The 22,464-nt window shown below is 42.3% G+C and overlaps 5 gene segments (V, D, J or C); 3 read left to right on the forward strand and 2 right to left on the reverse strand.

Annotated features, from left to right (window-relative positions):
* The first annotated feature begins 1,515 nt into the window (after positions 1–1,515).
* On the forward strand, positions 1,516–2,997 carry LOC133548912 (Ig kappa chain V region 4135-like). The segment is given in 2 exon segments: positions 1,516–1,661; positions 1,733–2,997. Coding segments are annotated over 2 exon segments (363 nt in total).
* A 4,507-nt stretch (positions 2,998–7,504) lies between these two features.
* Positions 7,505–9,377, reverse strand: LOC133548671 (Ig kappa-b4 chain C region-like). The segment is given in 3 exon segments: positions 7,505–7,954; positions 9,117–9,201; positions 9,360–9,377. Coding segments are annotated over 3 exon segments (438 nt in total).
* On the forward strand, positions 9,288–10,283 carry LOC133548913 (Ig kappa chain V region 3381-like). The segment is given in 2 exon segments: positions 9,288–9,433; positions 9,505–10,283. Coding segments are annotated over 2 exon segments (363 nt in total).
* A 7,215-nt stretch (positions 10,284–17,498) lies between these two features.
* Positions 17,499–19,371, reverse strand: LOC133548673 (Ig kappa-b4 chain C region-like). The segment is given in 3 exon segments: positions 17,499–17,948; positions 19,111–19,195; positions 19,354–19,371. Coding segments are annotated over 3 exon segments (438 nt in total).
* Positions 19,339–20,326, forward strand: LOC133548915 (Ig kappa chain V region 4135-like). The segment is given in 2 exon segments: positions 19,339–19,427; positions 19,499–20,326. Coding segments are annotated over 2 exon segments (363 nt in total).
* Positions 20,327–22,464: the final 2,138 nt, after the last annotated feature.

A 22,464-nucleotide genomic window follows, 5' to 3' on the forward strand; every position in this document is an offset into this window, starting at 1 on the left:
CCCCCCATTCGAATACGACCTCAGATCAGACGAGACGACCCGCTGAACAAGCATATCACTAAGCGGAGGAAAAGAAACTAACAAGGATTCCCTCAGTAGCGGCGAGCGAAGAGGGAAGACCGCTTCGCCCGGTGCCGCTCGGAGGCCTAAGTCCTTCTGATGGAGGCTTTGCCCGCGGATGGTGTCAGGCCGGTGTCGGTGGTGGGGGATCCGCCCCCTTTGGAGGGTGGACCCCCCCGCCTTGCTGGCTGGCCCCCGTCGGGCGCATTTCCCCCAAGTGGTGCGTCGCGACCGGCTCTATGTCGGCTTGGAAAGGCTCGGGGCGCAGGTGGTGCGCGAGTCGGGGGCCCGACGCGGCATCTTTCGGGGCGCCGCCCGGGTTTCCCGCCGCGCGCTTTACAGCGTCCCCCCCGCCCGAACCTCGCCGTTCTCCGGGGCTGTGGAACAAAGTATCGCTGCGCCCTCTCTCCCCCTCGCAGGGGAGGGACGGGGCCCCTCCGCCCTCGGCGCGACTACCGACCGGGGCGCCCTGTCCTCAGTGCGCCCCAGCCACTTCGCACGGGTGGGGAGCGGCCCTCGTACACCGGGCGTCAGGGGTCAGCGACGATGTCGGCTACCCACCCGACCCGTCTTGAAACACAGACCAAGGAGTCTAACACACGCGCGAGTCAAAGGGCACGCAACGAAACCCCACGGCGCAATGAAAGTGAAGGCCGATCTACGGCAGCCGAGGTGGGATCCCAGCTCCCCGGGGTCAGGCGCACCACCGGCCCGTCTCGCCCGCAGCGTCGGGGAGGTGGAGCATGAGCGCGTGCGGTGGGACCTGAAAGATGGTGAACTAGGCCTGGGCAAGGCGAAACCAGAGGAAACTCTGGTGGAGGCCCGCAGCGGTCCTGACGTGCAAATCGGTTGTACGACCTGGGTATAGGGGCGAAAGACTAATGGAACCATCTAGTAGCTGGTTCCATCCGAAGTGTCCCCCAGGACAACAGGCTCGAGAATGTTGCAGTTTTATCTGGTAAAGCGAATGATTAGTTTGACTGGGGCGGTACACCTGACACACGGCCTGGTTTAACTTAGTTGCATATACGCTGTCAATTTCCACTTCATTTCATTTGAATTTTGCTTCACAATTTGTCCTTGCACCACTAAACACCACACGTTACGTTTTCTTATCATTTAATGATAACTTATTAATTGCGAACCATTTTTAGCTTAAGCAACTCAACCTCTGTTATCTTCAACACTTCCTTCAAGTCTTCTCCTCAACAATATACATTTGTATCATCTGCAAACATAATACTTTTTACAAAACCTACTACTCTGCTAGCATGTCAGCAGACTGGGGTACATCCTGCTGAAATCTATGTATTGAATGAATACACAATCCTTTTCAATCAGGAAAAAAAAACGCGTTTTTGAATCAAGAATTGTGTTGAATTGAAAAAAAAAACATGGACAGGAAGTGGTCCTGCCCACGCCTCCCTCTCACTTTCACAAAGACAGGTGCGCCCGGAGCTCATTTGCATGAGCGCTCCGCTTGGCCGCACCGCCACGTCTTGATAAATCTGGACTCTTTCCACGCACTGGGCTGGAAAAGTGCATCAAGATGTGGCCTGCACCAGTGCTTCTGCTCGTCCAGTCGGCTCTGCTGATTCAAGGTGAGACAAAGACTCTTTTCAGTCGTCCCCAAAGGGAAAGTCTTGATGTAATCATGGCCGTCTCCTTTCAGGATCTTCCGCCCAGGATTTGTTGACCCAGACGGACAAAATCAAGTATGTCAGTCTACATGGGACGGTGACCATCAGCGCCAAAGGGAGTTCAAATATTGACGATGATCTCAGTTGGTACCAAGTGAAACCTGGACAGGTTCCTAAACCTCTGATCTATCGTGCATCAAGTCTTGCTTCTGGAACACCATCTCGATTCAGTGGCACACGATCTGGCTCTGACTACACTCTGACTATCAGTGGTGTTCAGACAGACGATGTCGCTGATTACTACTGTTTTGCCGAGTTTGGAGGGGGAAGGTTTACACGGTGATTGAGAGCTGTACAAAAACCTCCTTTGGTTAGAGGGAAGTGAAAGTGGAAGATGTGATGATGACTGGTCCACTGAACAAAGATCACCAAGCAGAACCAGCGTCAACTTGAACAAGTTGATTGGCTTGTAAGAAAAAGTTGAAATGAGGGAAGAAGAAGTCACACTAACACTGAGGGCCGGCCCGTCCCATAAACACTTCATGCCAAAGTTCTCCAAGCCAAGGACCCCCAAACTGACATCAAGATGGAGTGAGGACCCCCAACTAACACATCTTGTATAAAATTGGGTTTTATATTGTCATTAATGTACTTGTAGCTCTTACTCCTAAACTGTACATAAATGAACTCCAGAACACAGAACACATCGATTAATTAATACATTAAACTGATTATTGGCTAGGATAGGCTCCAGCTCCCCACGACCCCGAGAGGGACAAGGGGTAGAAAATGGATGAATGGATGATTATTGCTAACATGTATTTAAATACATTCACATTTGTGAAAATCATAAATATATACAATTATCTATGAAAGGTGTATATTTAAAAAAATAATCAATTTTTCCAAAAATGTTGGGACCCTCCCAGCCTCCGCGATCCCCTTGGTGAAGACCGATGCTCTTTGTGGTTGTTTAGGCCACACATGATTGATAAAAAGGAATTATTAACTATAATTCAAACTATAGTTTGAAGTCCCAATGTAGAAATATGAATGTGCTTCAGCATGTGTCCTGTTTTGTAGTGATACGGTACATTTGCAGATGCATGGATAACAACAATATTCTATTTGAATTGAGCACAGTGTGTTCAAAGTCTGACACAGATATGATAGGAAAAGTGGAAAACTGGAGCACGTTTGGGGGATTTTCCTGCTCTCCCCAAAAAACTCTTTACTTTTGTTACTTTAAGGCAATAAAGATCAATTAAAGACTTAAATTAAGTTTTTTGCACTTGATTTGTTGACTAGAGCATGAACTAAGGAGGTTTGTTTGTGTCTTTATTATGAAACTTTCTTTCTGACACTCAATTTATGAAAGTTAAATGTTTTTGTTTGAATTTTGTGAGCTTCATTTTCTTTTACCAGACAATTCAATTAAACTTTCATGATTTAATTTCATTATTGATTTTCAATCAACCAATCAATCAATCAATCAATCCATCTATCAATGTTCATTTGTATAACACATTACAACAAGCAAGCGTCTTTTCGTGTCATCCTCGCCACTTTTGGGTCCTAAATGGTTGTCAAAGTGTACAACTTGTTGGAATACCTCCTCAGACTTCTTCTGTCCAGGTGAGATGCATGATTTATGATCTACAATAAACTTCCAGGCAGCAGGGAAGCGAGGAAGCAGCAGACCACTGGATGATGTAAACGTAGTCACACACAGTAGTGATTACAGCGCTGCTATGAATGGTTCGTCTGCGTTAGCGCTCTTAATAACAATATCACTCATACTTGGTTAATATTCAAGTCACCAAATGTCAATCAACTTTTGTTGGCGCTTTTTCAATGGTTATTTATTGTTATTTATGCTCAAAATAGTGGAGCTCCCATTGGCCTCAGTGTGAGCGGACTTCTATTTATGTTTAATCAATAATTAGCAGATTTAATTAATAACTACAAGACATTTAAAAAAATCAGTCGTCGTCATGACTTTCATAGTGATTGTGAACGATTGGCAAAATAAATAAAACGTGCAAACTTCTCTATGACTTCTTCTCCAGACCTCTTCTGTTCCTTTGATATTGTCATTACTGCCACTAGTGGTGGAAAAGTGTATTGCAACTGAGTACCGACACGGCCCGTAAGGACAACCGTTGAGAAAGTGATACTTTTGGTGGACCTCTACGAAGTGCTGGCGGCCTAACAATGGGACCCGGCCCTATGGTTAAGAAACACTGTTCATAAACATACTGGCGGCCAATGGAGAGAAAAAAGAGATCTGAGGTGATATGAGCACGTTTTGCAGCATTGGGGAGGAGGCACAGATACGGCTAAAGATGTGCGAGGACATCTTTTTCCACCACCTGGGACAGAAAAGCCAGATGTGACATTGGACAGAAGTTGGACCGAATGGACGGGTCTAGGCTAGGCTGTGTAAGGAGTGGTCTGACTCCAGCTTGCTTCAGGGCAGTGAGGACATTACCTAACCTCGAGCAGCAGTTTATAGAAGAAATGGTGTGCATGACCTCCATCCTTATTCTGGCAGGCACAATGTCTGGAGGACAGCTGCTGGGATTTCATTGATTTGTGACAAGCAGAAATGAAAATGAATTCCAAGTTCAAAAATATGTTGTAGGGGGGCCAAGCAGGGCAGTAGTTGAAACCTTTGGGATGCATGCCTGACAGACTGGACTTTATTAATGAAGACATTGTTACCGCTCAGACTCCTGCCAACGCCGCTCATCGGAACACGCCCATGGGCGCGCACATCCAGGGACGAGCCGCGCGCGTCTTCGCCCTGCAGCAGCCGATCATTCACCGGCAATCATCACACCTGCCGCTAATGAAGGAGCTGCCTTCATAAGCCTGGACAACCTGGCATGCCGGAGTGTAGTCTTCTGTTGGAGTACAGTAAGCCACGTCCTGCTTCATGTAATCCTGCTCTCGCTGTGTTTGCTCATCTGTGGTTTTCAGTGCGTGTTTTCTTGTGTCGTCCCCGCAGTTCCCTCCGTCGTCTTTAAAGTGAGCTGTGCGTCTCACTTTTTCCCTGGATCTCTCTCTGGAATCTGACTGCCTCCCTCAATCCTTGACTTCCCCCGCTTGGACACGGATCTTGTCTCTTCGCTCCTGCCCTACGGACTTCCGTGTTACTTGGCTCTCCACAACATTTGGTAACACACACCTCAGCTAATCACACACGTAGCCTCACACCACATACACTTTTGGATCTACTTCACACTCCATTTCCTTCGTTTATTTTCTATTGTTTGATATATATATATATATATATATATATATATATATATATATATATATATATATATATACATATATATATATAAATCTATAGACATGTTGAAATGCATCACAAGATACGTCATTAAAACAGCCGTTATAGGGTTAATACCACAATTGTTATGCTAAATAAAACTGTGGGCTGATGGCTATTGCTGGTGATGATGTTAGATTTACTTCTTTTACTTCATTTGCTGGAAGTGGTCTGGAGTTTCTAAGCAATGAATATTTCTCCATTGACTTTTTAAACACTGAAATTTGACAAACTGAATTTTTGAACACACAGATTTGCTCACACATTGTTTTTAATGACATTCTCATCGTCATTTTATGGGGAAAAAACATCAGTCCACACTTGGTAATAAAGACACAAATGGAGCTCCGTAGTCAAGCAGTCATTGAAATATTGAAGCATGTTTGAAGTTGTGAAGTATGCGGACGACACGACAGTGGTGGGCCTCATCCGTGACAACAATGACATGGACTACAGGGAGGAGTTGAAACATCTGCTTGACTGGTGCAGAACCAACAACCTGGTCCTGAATGTCGACAAGACCGAGGAGATCATTGTTGACTTCAGGAAGCAGCAGTCCAGCCACGCTCCACTCTTCATCAACGGCACAGCGGTGGAGATGGTAAGCAGCACCAAGTTCCTGGGGGTGCAGATCACTGACAATATAACCTGGTCCCTACACAAAGAGCTCAGCAGCGCATGCACTTTTTGCGTGGGATGAAAAGAGCACAGCTCCCTCCCCCCATTCTCAGCACATTCCACAGAGGCACTATAGAGACCACCTGCTGACCAACAGCATCTCTGTCTGGACTGGAGCCTGCAATGTCTCTCCAGAGAGTGCTGAGGACGGCGGAAAAGATCATCAGGACTCCTCTTCCTCCTATCCAGGAGACCGCAAAAAGCCGCTGCCTGACCAGGGCTCAGAAAATCTGCAAAGACTCTTCCCACCCCCACCAAGGACTGTTTTCACTGCTGGACTCTAGGAAGAGGTTCCGCAGCCTCCGAAGCAGAACCTCCAGGTTCTGTAACAGCTTCTTCCCTCAGGCCGTAAGACTCTTGAACGCATCATAATTACTGCACTACCATGAGCTTATGTAACAAAATTGTGTTCTTATTTGTACTATAAAGTTCAAATTTGAATGACAATAAAAAGGAAGTCCAAGTCTAATGTTTCACATTTTGTCAAGGACTGAATGTGTTTGTATGATCTTCCAAATGATGAATAAATGTCACTCTATGTGAAGTGAATCTATGGAATATTCTATTGGCAGCCAGCGTCCTCTGCAGTGGACATTTGCTTGCCCTCCATTGCTTTTGTCACGTTACACATTTTGGGGAAAAACAAACGTCCACTGCAGAGGACGCTGGCTCTCATGAGAATATGAGTTTCACTTTAGAATAGAATAGAATAGAATAGAAAGTACTTTATTGATCACTGGGGGAAATTCAGCACCATAGTTCGCTCACAATCGACAATAATAATAATACATAATATATAACATATATTATGTAGCACATATTTAGGAATTGAATTACTGACATAAATGACATTTTTCAAAGAAATGATGGATTTAGTTTGTCTTTTAAACATTTTTTTCCTTTTTTTCATTTTCAGCATTAAGTTGCAATAACCTTAACCCCCTTTTGGCTTCTTTGACTTTTAATTTGATATTTTCAACATTTTCATTATTTCTAATACATTTTTATCACCATTTTATTTGGAAAACATGTTTTTTTTCTTGACCATTTGTTAATACAATTATAAAAAATTCACATACATTAAAATGTTTTTTTTTTGCAAATCTAACTTTTTTCTTTACATTCATCATTTTTAATTTACAAATTTTTTTTTTTTATACATTTTCATGACCGATATAATTGTAAAAAAATAGCTTATCGTTCATTAAAATTGTTGTTCATTTGTTTTTAAAAATCAAAAGTTTTTTCTTAAATGTATTATTTTTAATTTACTCATTGATTCGTTGTTTTTAATACATTTTTATCACCATTGTATTTCATAATTTATTTATTTTCTCTCAATTTAATTTTCTTGACCATTTGTTAATAACATTCTAAAAAAATTGCCATTCATTAAAAAAAATTGTTTTTTTTTCGCATATATTACTTTTTTTCTTTACATTTATTATTTTTAATTCACTCATTTATTATTTTTTTATACATTTTCATGACCAATACAATTTTTTAAAAAATAGCTTATCGTTCATTAAAATGTTGTTAATTTGTTTTCGCGAATCCAAAGTTTTTCTTTAAATGTATTAGTTTGAATTTACTCATTGATTCATTTTTCTGAGCCTTTTCCCAGCACTTTGAGATGTGCTTCACAGGTGAAGTGAGTTCCAAATAAAAGCTAAGATGAAAGACTGTGAATGTCAAAGGCAAGTGTCGTTGAAGGTGCTCCTCATGGTCCTAGTGAGGTGTGTGAGTGGGTCCATTTGAGGTCCTGAGAGAAAAAGGCGCTGACTCGTCATGAGCGTGGACATTTTATTGAACAATGCTTAAATGTAGAGGTGGGGCGCCAAGTTCTCCGGCATCAAGCAGTAAGAAAGAGGAAGCACTAAAAGCAGGAAGGGGCGCCTCAGCTTCTACACTGAGCAGCGGCCCGGGTCCATCAGGGTTCGGGTCACGGGGTTCTGACCCTCCTTGGTGGCCTCGCAGCTCACCGAGCCGGCCGCCGTCCAGAGGCTGGCGTGGAGTGTCAGGGTGCTGGTCCAGCTGTAGCGGCCGTCGCCGGTGGCCTGGTCCGAGCTGCGTGACACCTCCGAGGTGCTGTTGCTGCTGCTGCCCCCCACCTTCAAGCCCAGGGTCCAGTCCTGAGGCCAGCCTCCGCTGGCCACGCACACCGCCGTGCCCTTGCCAGTCTGCAGCTGCTCTTTGGAGGGGGGGAAGATGGTCAGCGTGGGGGGCCGCACCTCAGGCGCTGGAGAGAGAATGTTGAATATGTCAGACTTGAAAGCTGTCAATCAACATGACAACACCTCCTGCTCGTGCAAAGATGAGCGAGGAGACTCCGACTGCCACATTTATCTTCCAAATCAACTTCACATCAAACTGGCAGAAAGTTTGCTGGGAAGAAATGAGCTGCGTCTAAGTAAGAAATGTCCAAACAATCTTCCTGCTTGACATGAAAAACAATCAGTGATACAAATACAACTTATTAGCAGGGGTGCCAAACTCATTTTAGATGGGGGGCCACATGGAGGAAAATCTACTCCCAACTGCTAAAAGCACGGCACCAGAACTTCCAAATAAAGACAACTTTAGATTGCTTTCAAATCAGAACAATGTACATGTTGGCATCATCTACACTCTAATAGTAGTCTATCTTTATCGCTCCTTGTTTGTACTTTCCCAATAAACCATGTGATGATGTTCATCATTGCTGTTCATTTTCAATCAATCAAGATGAAACAAATCATATCCAAATCAAATGACAAGATGTGGATCATGTAGTTTGATCATTTTCCTCAACTGCTGCACGAACATCATGTGCTTTATTGCTGTTGACATATGTAGCATCATCTACAAATCTGGCTATTGCGACATCTAGTGGACACATTTACAACAGCACTTTCTTTCGTCCCAACATTTCAGCTCATTTTTACACTTAGAGAACTCATCCCGTTTGACACCCCTGCATTACATTCAGCTTTTTCTACATTCAAAGTAGTTTTAAAAAAGCATCCGTCCATGTTTCAGTTTGTGGCACTCACTGACTTGCAAACACAAATATTCATAAGTCATGAATCATTTCATTGGATATTGATTTGATCTTATCTTTAAGGTGGATTTGGATATTTTTGCCCTTTTTTCTCCTCCCTTCATCTCCTTTCTATTGTTACAAAGCACACAGAAGGAGAAGGATGACATAAGCTGGGCTTCTTCCTACTTCTTTTCGCCTGACGTGTCCAAATGTTTGATAATCATGTCAGACATCAATCATATGATAGTCACCATGACGACCAGACTCTCATATTGTTAGCTGCTCCTACACTGACATCACACTCCAATTCCAAATTCCACACAATAAAATGCTGCTTTTGTCACCCAGAGTGGAAAACAAGGACACATCTGGTACTCACTGGTGCCGATGAGCAGTTTGGTCCCTTCGCCGAAACTGTACCACGGTGATGCAAGGTTGTGGGGCGCTCGTACAAAAACCTCCCCCTGTCAGGCAGAGCAATGGTTTCACATGGACAGGAAGTGGTCCTGCCCACGCCTCCCTCTCACTTTCACAAAGACAGGTGCGCCCGGAGCTCATTTGCATGAGCGCTCCGCTTGGCCGCACCGCCACGTCTTGATAAATCTGGACTCTTTCCACGCACTGGGCTGGAAAAGTGCATCAAGATGTGGCCTGCACCAGTGCTTCTGCTCGTCCAGTCGGCTCTGCTGATTCAAGGTGAGACAAAGACTCTTTTCAGTCGTCCCCAAAGGGAAAGTCTTGATGTAATCATGGCCGTCTCCTTTCAGGATCTTCCGCCCAGGATTTGTTGACCCAGACGGACAAAATCAAGTATGTCAGTCTACATGGGACGGTGACCATCAGCGCCAAAGGGAGTTCAAATATTGACGATGATCTCAGTTGGTACCAAGTGAAACCTGGACAGGTTCCTAAACCTCTGATCTATGATGCATCAAGTCTTGCTTCTGGAACACCATCTCGATTCAGTGGCACACGATCTGGCTCTGACTACACTCTGACTATCAGTGGTGTTCAGACAGACGATGTCGCTGATTACTACTGTTTTGCCGAGTTTGGAGGGGGAAGGTTTACACGGTGATTGAGAGCTGTACAAAAACCTCCTTTGGTTAGAGGGAAGTGAAAGTGGAAGATGTGATGATGACTGGTCCACTGAACAAAGATCACCAAGCAGAACCAGCGTCAACTTGAACAAGTTGATTGGCTTGTAAGAAAAAGTTGAAATGAGGGAAGAAGAAGTCACACTAACACTGAGGGCCGGCCCGTCCCATAAACACTTCATGCCAAAGTTCTCCAAGCCAAGGACCCCCAAACTGACATCAAGATGGAGTGAGGACCCCCAACTAACACATCTTGTATAAAATTGGGTTTTATATTGTCATTAATGTACTTGTAGCTCTTACTCCTAAACTGTACATAAATGAACTCCAGAACACAGAACACATCGATTAATTAATACATTAAACTGATTATTGGCTAGGATAGGCTCCAGCTCCCCACGACCCCGAGAGGGACAAGGGGTAGAAAATGGATGAATGGATGATTATTGCTAACATGTATTTAAATACATTCACATTTGTGAAAATTATAAATACATACAATTATCTATGAAAGGTGTATATTTAAAAAATAATCAATTTTTCCAAAAATGTTGGGACCCTCCCAGCCTCCGCGATCCCCTTGGTGAAGACCGATGCTCTTTGTGGTTGTTTAGGCCACACATGATTGATAAAAAGGAATTATTAACTATAATTCAAACTATAGTTTGAAGTCCCAATGTAGAAATATGAATGTGCTTCAGCATGTGTCCTGTTTTGTAGTGATACAGTACATTTGCAGATGCATGGATAACAACAATATTCTATTTGAATTGAGCACAGTGTGTTCAAAGTCTGACACAGATATGATAGGAAAAGTGGAAAACTGGAGCACGTTTGGGGGATTTTCCTGCTCTCCTCAAAAAACTCTTTACTTTTGTTACTTTAAGGCAATAAAGATCAATTAAAGACTTAAATTAAGTTTTTTGCACTTGATTTGTCGACTAGAGCATGAACTAAGGAGGTTTGTTTGTGTCTTTATTATGAAACTTTCTTTCTGACACTCAATTTATGAAAGTTAAATGTTTTTGTTTGAATTTTGTGACCTTCATTTTCTTTTACCAGACAATTCAATTAAACTTTCATGATTTAATTTCATTATTCATTTTCAATCAACCAATCAATCAATCAATCAATCCATCTATCAATGTTCATTTGTATAACACATTACAACAAGCAAGCGTCTTTTCGTGTCATCCTCGCCACTTTTGAGTCCTAAATGCTTGTCAAAGTGTACAACTTGTTGGAATACCTCCTCAGACTTCTTCTGTCCAGGTGAGATGCATGATTTATGATCTACAATAAACTTCCAGGCAGCAGGGAAGCGAGGAAGCAGCAGACCACTGGATGATGTAAACGTAGTCACACACAGTAGTGATTACAGCGCTGCTATGAATGGTTCGTCTGCGTTAGCGCTCTTAATAACAATATCACTCATACTTGGTTAATATTCAAGTCACCAAATGTCAATCAACTTTTGTTGGCGCTTTTTCAATGGTTATTTATTGTTATTTATGCTCAAAATAGTGGAGCTCCCATTGGCCTCAGTGTGAGCGGACTTCTATTTATGTTTAATCAATAATTAGCAGATTTAATTAATAACTACAAGACATTTAAAAAAAATCAGTCGTCGTGATGTCTTTCATAGTGATTGTGAACGATTGGCAAAATAAATAAAACGTGCAAACTTCTCTATGACTTCTTCTCCAGACCTCTTCTGTTCCTTTGATATTGTCATTACTGCCACTAGTGGTGGAAAAGTGTATTGCAACTGAGTACCGACACGGCCCGTAAGGACAACCGTTGAGAAAGTGATACTTTTGGTGGACCTCTACGAAGTGCTGGCGGCCTAACAATGGGACCCGGCCCTATGGTTAAGAAACACTGTTCTTAAACATACTGGCGGCCAATGGAGAGAAAAAAGAGATCTGAGGTGATATGAGCACGTTTTGCAGCATTGGGGAGGAGGCACAGATACGGCTAAAGATGTGCGAGGACATCTTTTTCCACCACCTGGGACAGAAAAGCCAGATGTGACATTGGACAGAAGTTGGACCGAATGGACGGGTCTAGGCTAGGCTGTGTAAGGAGTGGTCTGACTCCAGCTTGCTTCAGGGCAGTGAGGACATTACCTAACCTCGAGCAGCAGTTTATAGAAGAAATGGTGTGCATGACCTCCATCCTTATTCTGGCAGGCACAATGTCTGGAGGACAGCTGCTGGGATTTCATTGATTTGTGACAAGCAGAAATGAAAATGAATTCCAAGTTCAAAAATATGTTGTAGGGGGGCCAAGCAGGGCAGTAGTTGAAACCTTTGGGATGCATGCCTGACAGACTGGACTTTATTAATGAAGACATTGTTACCGCTCAGACTCCTGCCAACGCCGCTCATCGGAACACGACCATGGGCGCGCACATCCAGGGACGAGCCGCGGGCGTCTTCGCCCTGCAGCAGCCGATCATTCACCGGCAATCATCACACCTGCTGCTAATGAAGGAGCTGCCTTCATAAGCCTGGACAACCTGGCATGCCGGAGTGTAGTCTTCTGTTGGAGTACAGTAAGCCACGTCCTGCTTCATGTAATCCTGCTCTCGCTGTGTTTGCTCATCTGTGGTTTTCAGTGCGTGTTTTCTTGTGTCGTCCCCGCAGTTCCCTCCGTCGTCTTTAAAGTGAGCTGTGCGTCTCACTTTTTCCCTGGATCTCTCTCTGGAATCTGACTGCCTCCCTCAATCCTTGACTTCCGGATCTTGTCTCTTCGTTCCTGCCCTACGGACTTCCGTGTTACTTGGCTCTCCACAACATTTGGTAACACACACCTCAGCTAATCACACACGTAGCCTCACACCACATACACTTTTGGATCTACTTCACACTCCATTTCCTTCGTTTATTTTCTATTGTTTGATATATATATATATATATATATATATATATATATATATATATATATATATATATATATATATATACATATATATATATAAATCTATAGACATGTTGAAATGCATCACAAGATACGTCATTAAAACAGCCGTTATAGGGTTAATACCACAATTGTTATGCTAAATAAAACTGTGGGCTTATGGCTATTGCTCATTCAATCAATCAATCAATGTTTACTTATATAACCCTAAATCACTAGTGTCTCAAAGGGCTGCACAAACCACCACGACATCCTCGGTAGGCCCACATAAGGGCAAGGAAAACTCACACCCAGTGGGACGTCGGTGACAATGATGACTATGAGAACCTTAGAGAGGAGGAAAGCAATGGATGTCGAGCGGGTCTAACATGATACTGTGAAAGTTCAATCCATAATGGATCCAACACAGTCGCGAGAGTCCAGTCCAAAGCGGATCCAACACAGCAGCGAGAGTCCCGTTCACAGCGGAGCCAGCAGGAAACCATCCCAAGCGGAGGCGGATCAGCAGCCCAGAGATGACCCCAGCCGATACACAGGCAAGCAGTACATGGCCACTGGATCGGACCGGACCCCCTCCACAGGGGAGAGTGGGATATAGAAGAAAAAGAAAAGAAGCGGCAGATCAACTGGTCTAAAAAGGGAGTCTATTTAAAGGCTAGAGTATACAAATGAGTTTTAAGGTGGGACTTAAATGCTTCTACTGAGGTGGCATCTCGAACTGTTACCGGGAGGGCATTCCAGAGTACTGGAGCTCGAACGGAAAACGCTCTATAGCCCGCAGACTTTTTTTGGGCTTTGGGAATCACTAACAAGCCGGAGTCTTTTAAAGGCAGATTTCTTGCCGGGACATATGGTGCAATACAGTCGGCAAGATAGGATGGAGCTAGACCGTGTAGTATTTTATACGTAAGTAGTAAAACCTTAAAGTCACATCTTAAGTGCACAGGAAGCCAGTGCAGGTGAGCCAGTATAGGTATATATGTATGTATATATGTATATAAAGGTATATACAGTATAGGTATATAGGTATGTATATATGTATATAAAGGTATATACAGTATAGGTATATATGTATGTATATATGTATATAAAGGTATATACAGTATAGGTATATATGTATGTATATATGTATATAAAGGTATATACAGTATAGGTATATATGTATATATATATGTATATAAAGATATATACAGTATAGGTATATATGTATGTATATATGTATATAAAGGTATATACAGTATAGGTATATATGTATGTATATATGTATATAAAGGTATATACAGTACAGGTATATATGTATGTATATATGTATATAAAGGTATATACAGCATAGGCGTAATGTGATCAAACTTTCTTGTTCTTGTCAAAAGTCTAGCAGCCGCATTTTGTACCAACTGTAATCTTTTAATGCTAGACATGGGGAGACCCCAAAATAATACGTTACAGTAGTCGAGGCAAGACGTAACAAACGCATGGATAATGATCTCAGCGTCTTTAGTGGACAGAATGGAGCGAATTTTAGCGATGTTACGGAGATGAAAGAAGGCCGTTTTAGTAACGCTTTTAATGTGTGCCTCAAAGGAGAGAGTTGGGTGGAAGATAATACCCAGATTCTTTACCGTGTCGCCTTGTTTAATTGTTTGGTTGTCAAATGTTAGAGTTGTATTATTAAATAGAGGTCGGTGTCTAGCAGGACCGATAATCAGCATTTCCGTTTTTTTGGCGTTGAGTTGCAAAAAGTTAGCGGACATCCATTGTTTAATTTCATTAAGACACGCCTCCAGCTGACTACAATCCGGCGTGTTGGTCAGCTTTAGGGGCATGTAGAGTTGGGTGTCATCAGCATAACAGTGAAAGCTAACACCTTATTTGCGTATGATGTCACCTAGCGGCAGCATGTAGATGCTGAAGAGTGCAGGGCCAAGGACCGAACCCTGGGGAACTCCACACGTTACCTTAACGTAGTCCGAGGTCACATTGTTATGGGAGACACACTGCATCCTATCAGTAAGATAAGAGTTAAACCAAGACAGGGCTAAGTCTGACATACCAATTCGTGTTTTGATACGTTCTAATAAAATATTATGATCGACGGTATCGAAAGCAGCGCTAAGATCGAGGAGCAGCAACATAGATGACGCATCAGAATCCATCGTTAGCAATAGATCATTAGTCATTTTTGCGAGGGCTGTCTCCGTGGAGTGATTTGCTCTGAAACCGGATTGAAAGGTTTCACATAGATTGTTAGACGCTAAGTGTTCATTTAACTGCTCCGCAACAATTTTTTCAAGGATTTTTGAAATAAAGGGAAGGTGAGACACCGGTCGGTAGTTTACCATGAGGTCAGGATCGAGGTTAGGTCTTTTAAGAAGAGGATGAATAACCGCTTTTTTGAATGCTAGGGGAACAGTGCCCGAGGTGATGATGTTAGATTTACTTCTTTTACTTCATTTGCTGGAAGTGGTCTGGAGTTTCTAAGCAATGAATATTTCTCCATTGACTTTTTAAACACTGAAATTTGACAAACTGAATTTTTGAACACACAGATTTGCTCACACATTGTTTTTAATGACATTCTCATCGTCATTTTATGGGGAAAAAACATCAGTCCACACTTGGTAATAAAGACACAAATGGAGCTCCGTAGTCAAGCAGTCATTGAAATATTGAAGCATGTTTGAAGTTGTGAAGTATGCGGACGACACGACAGTGGTGGGCCTCATCCGTGACAACAATGACATGGACTACAGGGAGGAGTTGAAACATCTGCTTGACTGGTGCAGAACCAACAACCTGGTCCTGAATGTCGACAAGACCGAGGAGATCATTGTTGACTTCAGGAAGCAGCAGTCCAGCCACGCTCCACTCTTCATCAACGGCACAGCGGTGGAGATGGTAAGCAGCACCAAGTTCCTGGGGGTGCAGATCACTGACAATATAACCTGGTCCCTACACAAAGAGCTCAGCAGCGCATGCACTTTTTGCGTGGGATGAAAAGAGCACAGCTCCCTCCCCCCATTCTCAGCACATTCCACAGAGGCACTATAGAGACCACCTGCTGACCAACAGCATCTCTGTCTGGACTGGAGCCTGCAATGTCTCTCCAGAGAGTGCTGAGGACGGCGGAAAAGATCATCAGGACTCCTCTTCCTCCTATCCAGGAGACCGCAAAAAGCCGCTGCCTGACCAGGGCTCAGAAAATCTGCAAAGACTCCTCCCACCCCCACCAAGGACTGTTTTCACTGCTGGACTCTAGGAAGAGGTTCCGCAGCTTCCGAAGCAGAACCTCCAGGTTCTGTAACAGCTTCTTCCCTCAGGCCGTAAGACTCTTGAACGCATCATAATTACTGCACTACCATGAGCTTATGTAACAAAATTGTGTTCTTATTTGTACTATAAAGTTCAAATTTGAATGACAATAAAAAGGAAGTCTAAGTCTAATGTTTCACATTTTGTCAAGGACTGAATGTGTTTGTATGATCTTCCAAATGATGAATAAATGTCACTCTATGTGAAGTGAATCTATGGAATATTCTATTGGCAGCCAGCGTCCTCTGCAGTGGACATTTGCTTGCCCTCCATTGCTTTTGTCACGTTACACATTTTGGGGAAAAACAAACGTCCACTGCAGAGGACGCTGGCTCTCATGAGAATATGAGTTTCACTTTAGAATAGAATAGAATAGAATAGAAAGTACTTTATTGATCACTGGGGGAAATTCAGCACCACAGTTCGCTCACAATCGACAATAATAATAATAAATAATATATAACATATATTATGTAGCATATATTTAGGAATTGAATTACTGACATAAATGACATTTTTCAAAGAAATGATGGATTTAGTTTGTCTTTTAAACATTTTTTTCCTTTTTTTCATTTTCAGCATTAAGTTGCAATAACCTTAACCCCCTTTTGGCTTCTTTGACTTTTAATTTGATATTTTCAACATTTTCATTATTTCTAATACATTTTTATCACCGTTTTATTTGGAAAACATGTTTTTTTCTTGACCATTTGTTAATACAATTATAAAAAATTCACATTCATTAAAATGTTTTTTTTTTTGCAAATCCAACTTTTTTCTTTACATTCATTATTTTTAATTTACTTTTTTTTATACATTTTCATGACCGATATAATTGTAAAAAAATAGCTTATCGTTCATTAAAATTGTTGTTCATTTGTTTTTAAAAATCAAAAGTTTTTCCTTAAATGTATTATTTTTAATTTACTCATTGATTCGTTGTTTTTAATACATTTTTATCACCATTGTATTTCATAATTTATTTATTTTCTCTCAATTTAATTTTCTTGACCATTTGTTAATAACATTCTAAAAAAATTGCCATTCATTAAAAAAAATGTTTTTTTTTCGCATATATAACTTTTTTTCTTTACATTTATTATTTTTAATTCACTCATTTATTTTTTTATACATTTTCATGACCAATACAATTTTAAAAAAAATAGCTTATCGTTCATTAGAATGTTGTTAATTTATTTTCGCGAATCCAAAGTTTTTCTTTAAATGTATTAGTTTGAATTTACTCATTTTTCTGAGCCTTTTCCCAGCACTTTGAGATGTGCTTCACAGGTGAAGTGAGTTCCAAATAAAAGCTAAGATGAAAGACTGTGAATGTCAAAGGCAAGTGTCGTTGAAGGTGCTCCTCATGGTCCTAGTGAGGTGTGTGAGTGGGTCCATTTGAGGTCCTGAGAGAAAAAGGCGCTGACTCGTCATGAGCGTGGACATTTTATTGAACAATGCTTAAATGTAGAGGTGGGGCGCCAAGTTCTCCGGCATCAAGCAGTAAGAAAGAGGAAGCACTAAAAGCAGGAAGGGGCGCCTCAGCTTCTACACTGAGCAGCGGCCCGGGTCCATCAGGGTTCGGGTCACGGGGTTCTGACCCTCCTTGGTGGCCTCGCAGCTCACCGAGCCGGCCGCCGTCCAGAGGCTGGCGTGGAGTGTCAGGGTGCTGGTCCAGCTGTAGCGGCCGTCGCCGGTGGCCTGGTCCGAGCTGCGTGACACCTCCGAGGTGCTGTTGCTGCTGCTGCCCCCCACCTTCAAGCCCAGGGTCCAGTCCTGAGGCCAGCCTCCGCTGGCCACGCACACCGCCGTGCCCTTGCCAGTCTGCAGCTGCTCTTTGGAGGGGGGGAAGATGGTCAGCGTGGGGGGCCGCACCTCAGGCGCTGGAGAGAGAATGTTGAATATGTCAGACTTGAAAGCTGTCAATCAACATGACAACACCTCCTGCTCGTGCAAAGATGAGCGAGGAGACTCCGACTGCCACATTTATCTTCCAAATCAACTTCACATCAAACTGGCAGAAAGTTTGCTGGGAAGAAATGAGCTGCGTCTAAGTAAGAAATGTCCAAACAATCTTCCTGCTTGACATGAAAAACAATCAGTGATACAAATACAACTTATTAGCAGGGGTGCCAAACTCATTTTAGATGGGGGGCCACATGGAGGAAAATCTACTCCCAACTGCTAAAAGCACGGCACCAGAACTTCCAAATAAAGACAACTTTAGATTGCTTTCAAATCAGAACAATGTACATGTTGGCATCATCTACACTCTAATAGTAGTCTATCTTTATCGCTCCTTGTTTGTACTTTCCCAATAAACCATGTGATGATGTTCATCATTGCTGTTCATTTTCAATCAATCAAGATGAAACAAATCATATCCAAATCAAATGACAAGATGTGGATCATGTAGTTTGATCATTTTCCTCAACTGCTGCACGAACATCATGTGCTTTATTGCTGTTGACATATGTAGCATCATCTACAAATCTGGCTATTGCGACATCTAGTGGACACATTTACAACAGCACTTTCTTTCGTCCCAACATTTCAGCTCATTTTTACACTTAGAGAACTCATCCCGTTTGACACCCCTGCATTACATTCAGCTTTTTCTACATTCAAAGTAGTTTTAAAAAAGCATCCGTCCATGTTTCAGTTTGTGGCACTCACTGACTTGCAAACACAAATATTCATAAGTCATGAATCATTTCATTGGATATTGATTTGATCTTATCTTTAAGGTGGATTTGGATATTTTTGCCCTTTTTTCTCCTCCCTTCATCTCCTTTCTATTGTTACAAAGCACACAGAAGGAGAAGGATGACATAAGCTGGGCTTCTTCCTACTTCTTTTCGCCTGACGTGTCCAAATGTTTGATAATCATGTCAGACATCAATCATATGATAGTCACCATGACGACCAGACTCTCATATTGTTAGCTGCTCCTACACTGACATCACACTCCAATTCCAAATTCCACACAATAAAATGCTGCTTTTGTCACCCAGAGTGGAAAACAAGGACACATCTGGTACTCACTGGTGCCGATGAGCAGTTTGGTCCCTTCGCCGAAACTGTACCACGGTGATGCAAGGTTGTGGGGCGCTCGTACAAAAACCTCCCCCTGTCAGGCAGAGCAATGGTTTCACATGGACAGGAAGTGGTCCTGCCCACGCCTCCCTCTCACTTTCACAAAGACAGGTGCGCCCGGAGCTCATTTGCATGAGCGCTCCGCTTGGCCGCACCGCCACGTCTTGATAAATCTGGACTCTTTCCACGCACTGGGCTGGAAAAGTGCATCAAGATGTGGCCTGCACCAGTGCTTCTGCTCGTCCAGTCGGCTCTGCTGATTCAAGGTGAGACAAAGACTCTTTTCAGTCGTCCCCAAAGGGAAAGTCTCGATGTAATCATGGCCGTCTCCTTTCAGGATCTTCCGCCCAGGATTTGGTGACCCAGACGGACAAAATCAAGTATGTCAGTCTACATGGGACGGTGACCATCAGCGCCAAAGGGAGTTCAAATATTTTTGATGCTCTCAGTTGGTACCAAGTGAAACCTGGACAGGTTCCTAAACCTCTGATCTATGATGCATCAAGTCTTGCTTCTGGAACACCATCTCGATTCAGTGGCACACGATCTGGCTCTGACTACACTCTGACTATCAGTGGTGTTCAGACAGACGATGTCGCTGATTACTACTGTTTTGCCAGGTTTGGACCTGGAAGGTTTACACGGTGATTGAGAGCTGTACAAAAACCTCCTTTGGTTAGAGGGAAGTGAAAGTGGAAGATGTGATGATGACTGGTCCACTGAACAAAGATCACCAAGCAGAACCAGCGTCAACTTGAACAAGTCCAAGTTCAAGGATTCTTTGTTCCTTCAAGAAAAAAAGTCTCCTTCTGTTTGTCCAGATCAGCCAGGCGTGTCCACAGTGGGCCCACAGGAACCGTTTGCCATTCTTCTTGATTGGCTTGTAAGAAAAAGTTGAAATGAGGGAAGAAGAAGTCACACTGTTCTGTCCCATAAACATTCTATACCAGGGGTCTTCAAACTTTTCCAGGCCAAAGACAATAAAGATGGAGTGAGGACGCCCTGGCTTGTATAAAATTATATAATTATTCAAATGAAATTGTACTAAATGATATTATTATTATAAATTCAAATTATACTTTTAGGTTTCATACCTCAAATCTTCATGAATTAACTCCTAAGTCACTCACATTAAACTGAATATTGCTCATTTAAATACACTAAGGGCCACACAAAGACTAGACCATGCTAATGCTAACAAGTGTCCTATTATATGAGTAGAGACTCTTATTTATTGGTTCACTTAGCAGGCTGAAAAGTGCCAATTTTGCCTTAAAACAGAACTTTGGATACAAACTGAGGTAACTTGTTGGTTTTGAAACTACAAACCTTTTCATCATCGGCGCACATCAGCTTTGAAATACTATCTTACAGCCAAACACGGACTCCAGGATGGCAACTTCTTTTGTAAACAGCGACTAGCGACACATTTCATGACTTTTCCCGCTGATATTGGAGACTTTTTTGTGTCTTGGAGACTCTTAGGTAAAAGTAACGGCTGCTGCCGATGTGCTAGCAAGTTCAATCTAAACCTAAACATTTTGATCTAAATCTTTAAGGGGAACTGGGGGATCTTTAAGGGGATCCTGACCTCATGGTAAATTACCGACCGGTGTCTCACCTTCCCTTTATTTCAAAAATCCTTGAAAAAATTGTTGCGGAGCAGTTAAATGAACACTTAGCGTCTAACAATCTATGTGAAACCTTTCAATCCGGTTTCAGGGCAAATCACTCCACGGAGACAGCCCTCGCAAAAATGACTAATGATCTATTGCTAACGATGGATTCTGATGCGTCATCTATGTTGCTGCTCCTCGATCTTAGCGCTGCTTTCGATACCGTCGATCATAATATTTTATTAGAACGTATCAAAACACGAATTGGTATGTCAGACTTAGCCCTGTCTTGGTTTAACTCTTATCTTACTGATAGGATGCAGTGTGTCTCCCATAACAATGTGACCTCGGACTACGTTAAGGTAACGTGTGGAGTTCCCCAGGGTTCGGTCCTTGGCCCTGCACTCTTCAGCATCTACATGCTGCCGCTAGGTGACATCATACGCAAATACGGTATTAGCTTTCACTGTTATGCTGATGACACCCAACTCTACATGCCCCTAAAGCTGACCAACACGCCGGATTGTAGTCAGCTGGAGGCGTGTCTTAATGAAATTAAACAATGGATGTCCGCTAACTTTTTGCAACTCAACGCCAAAAAAACGGAAATGCTGATTATCGGTCCTGCTAGACACCGAACTCTATTTAATAATACAACTCTAACATTTGACGACCAAACAATTAAACAAGGCGACACGGTAAAGAATCTGGGTATTATCTTCCACCCAACTCTCTCCTTTGAGGCACACATTAAAAGCGTTACTAAAACGGCCTTCTTTCATCTCCATAATATCGCAAAAATTCGCTCCATTCTGTCCACTAAAGACGCTGAGATCATTATCCATGCGTTTGTTACGTCTCGCCTCGACTACTGTAACGTATTATTTTGGGGTCTCCCCATGTCTAGCATCAAAAGATTACAGTTGGTACAAAATGCGGCTGCTAGACTTTTGACAAGAACAAGAAAGTTTGATCACATTACGCCTGTACTGTATATACCTTTATATACATATATACATACATATATACCTATACTGTATATACCTTTATATACATATATACATACATATATACCTATACTGTATATACCTTTATATACATATATACATACATATATACCTATACTGTATATACCTTTATATACATATATAGATACATATATACCTATACTGTATATACCTTTATATACATATATACATACATATATACCTATACTGTATATACCTTTATATACATATATACATACCTATATACCTATACTGTATATACCTTTATATACATATATACATACATATATACCTATACTGGCTCACCTGCACTGGCTTCCTGTGCACTTAAGATGTGACTTTAAGGTTTTACTACTTACGTATAAAATACTACACGGTCTAGCTCCATCCTATCTTGCCGATTGTATTGTACCATATGTCCCGGCAAGAAATCTGCGTTCAAAGGACTCCGGCTTATTAGTGATTCCCAAAGCCCAAAAAAAGTCTGCGGGCTATAGAGCGTTTTCCGTTCGAGCTCCAGTACTCTGGAATGCCCTCCCGGTAACAGTTCGAGATGCCACCTCAGTAGAAGCATTTAAGTCCCACCTTAAAACTCATTTGTATACTCTAGCCTTTAAATAGACTCCCTTTTTAGACCAGTTGATCTGCCGCTTCTTTTCTTTTTCTTCTATATCCCACTC

The sequence above is a fragment of the Nerophis ophidion genome, linkage group LG03 (assembly GCF_033978795.1).
Source record: "Nerophis ophidion isolate RoL-2023_Sa linkage group LG03, RoL_Noph_v1.0, whole genome shotgun sequence".
Taxonomy (NCBI): domain Eukaryota; kingdom Metazoa; phylum Chordata; class Actinopteri; order Syngnathiformes; family Syngnathidae; genus Nerophis; species Nerophis ophidion.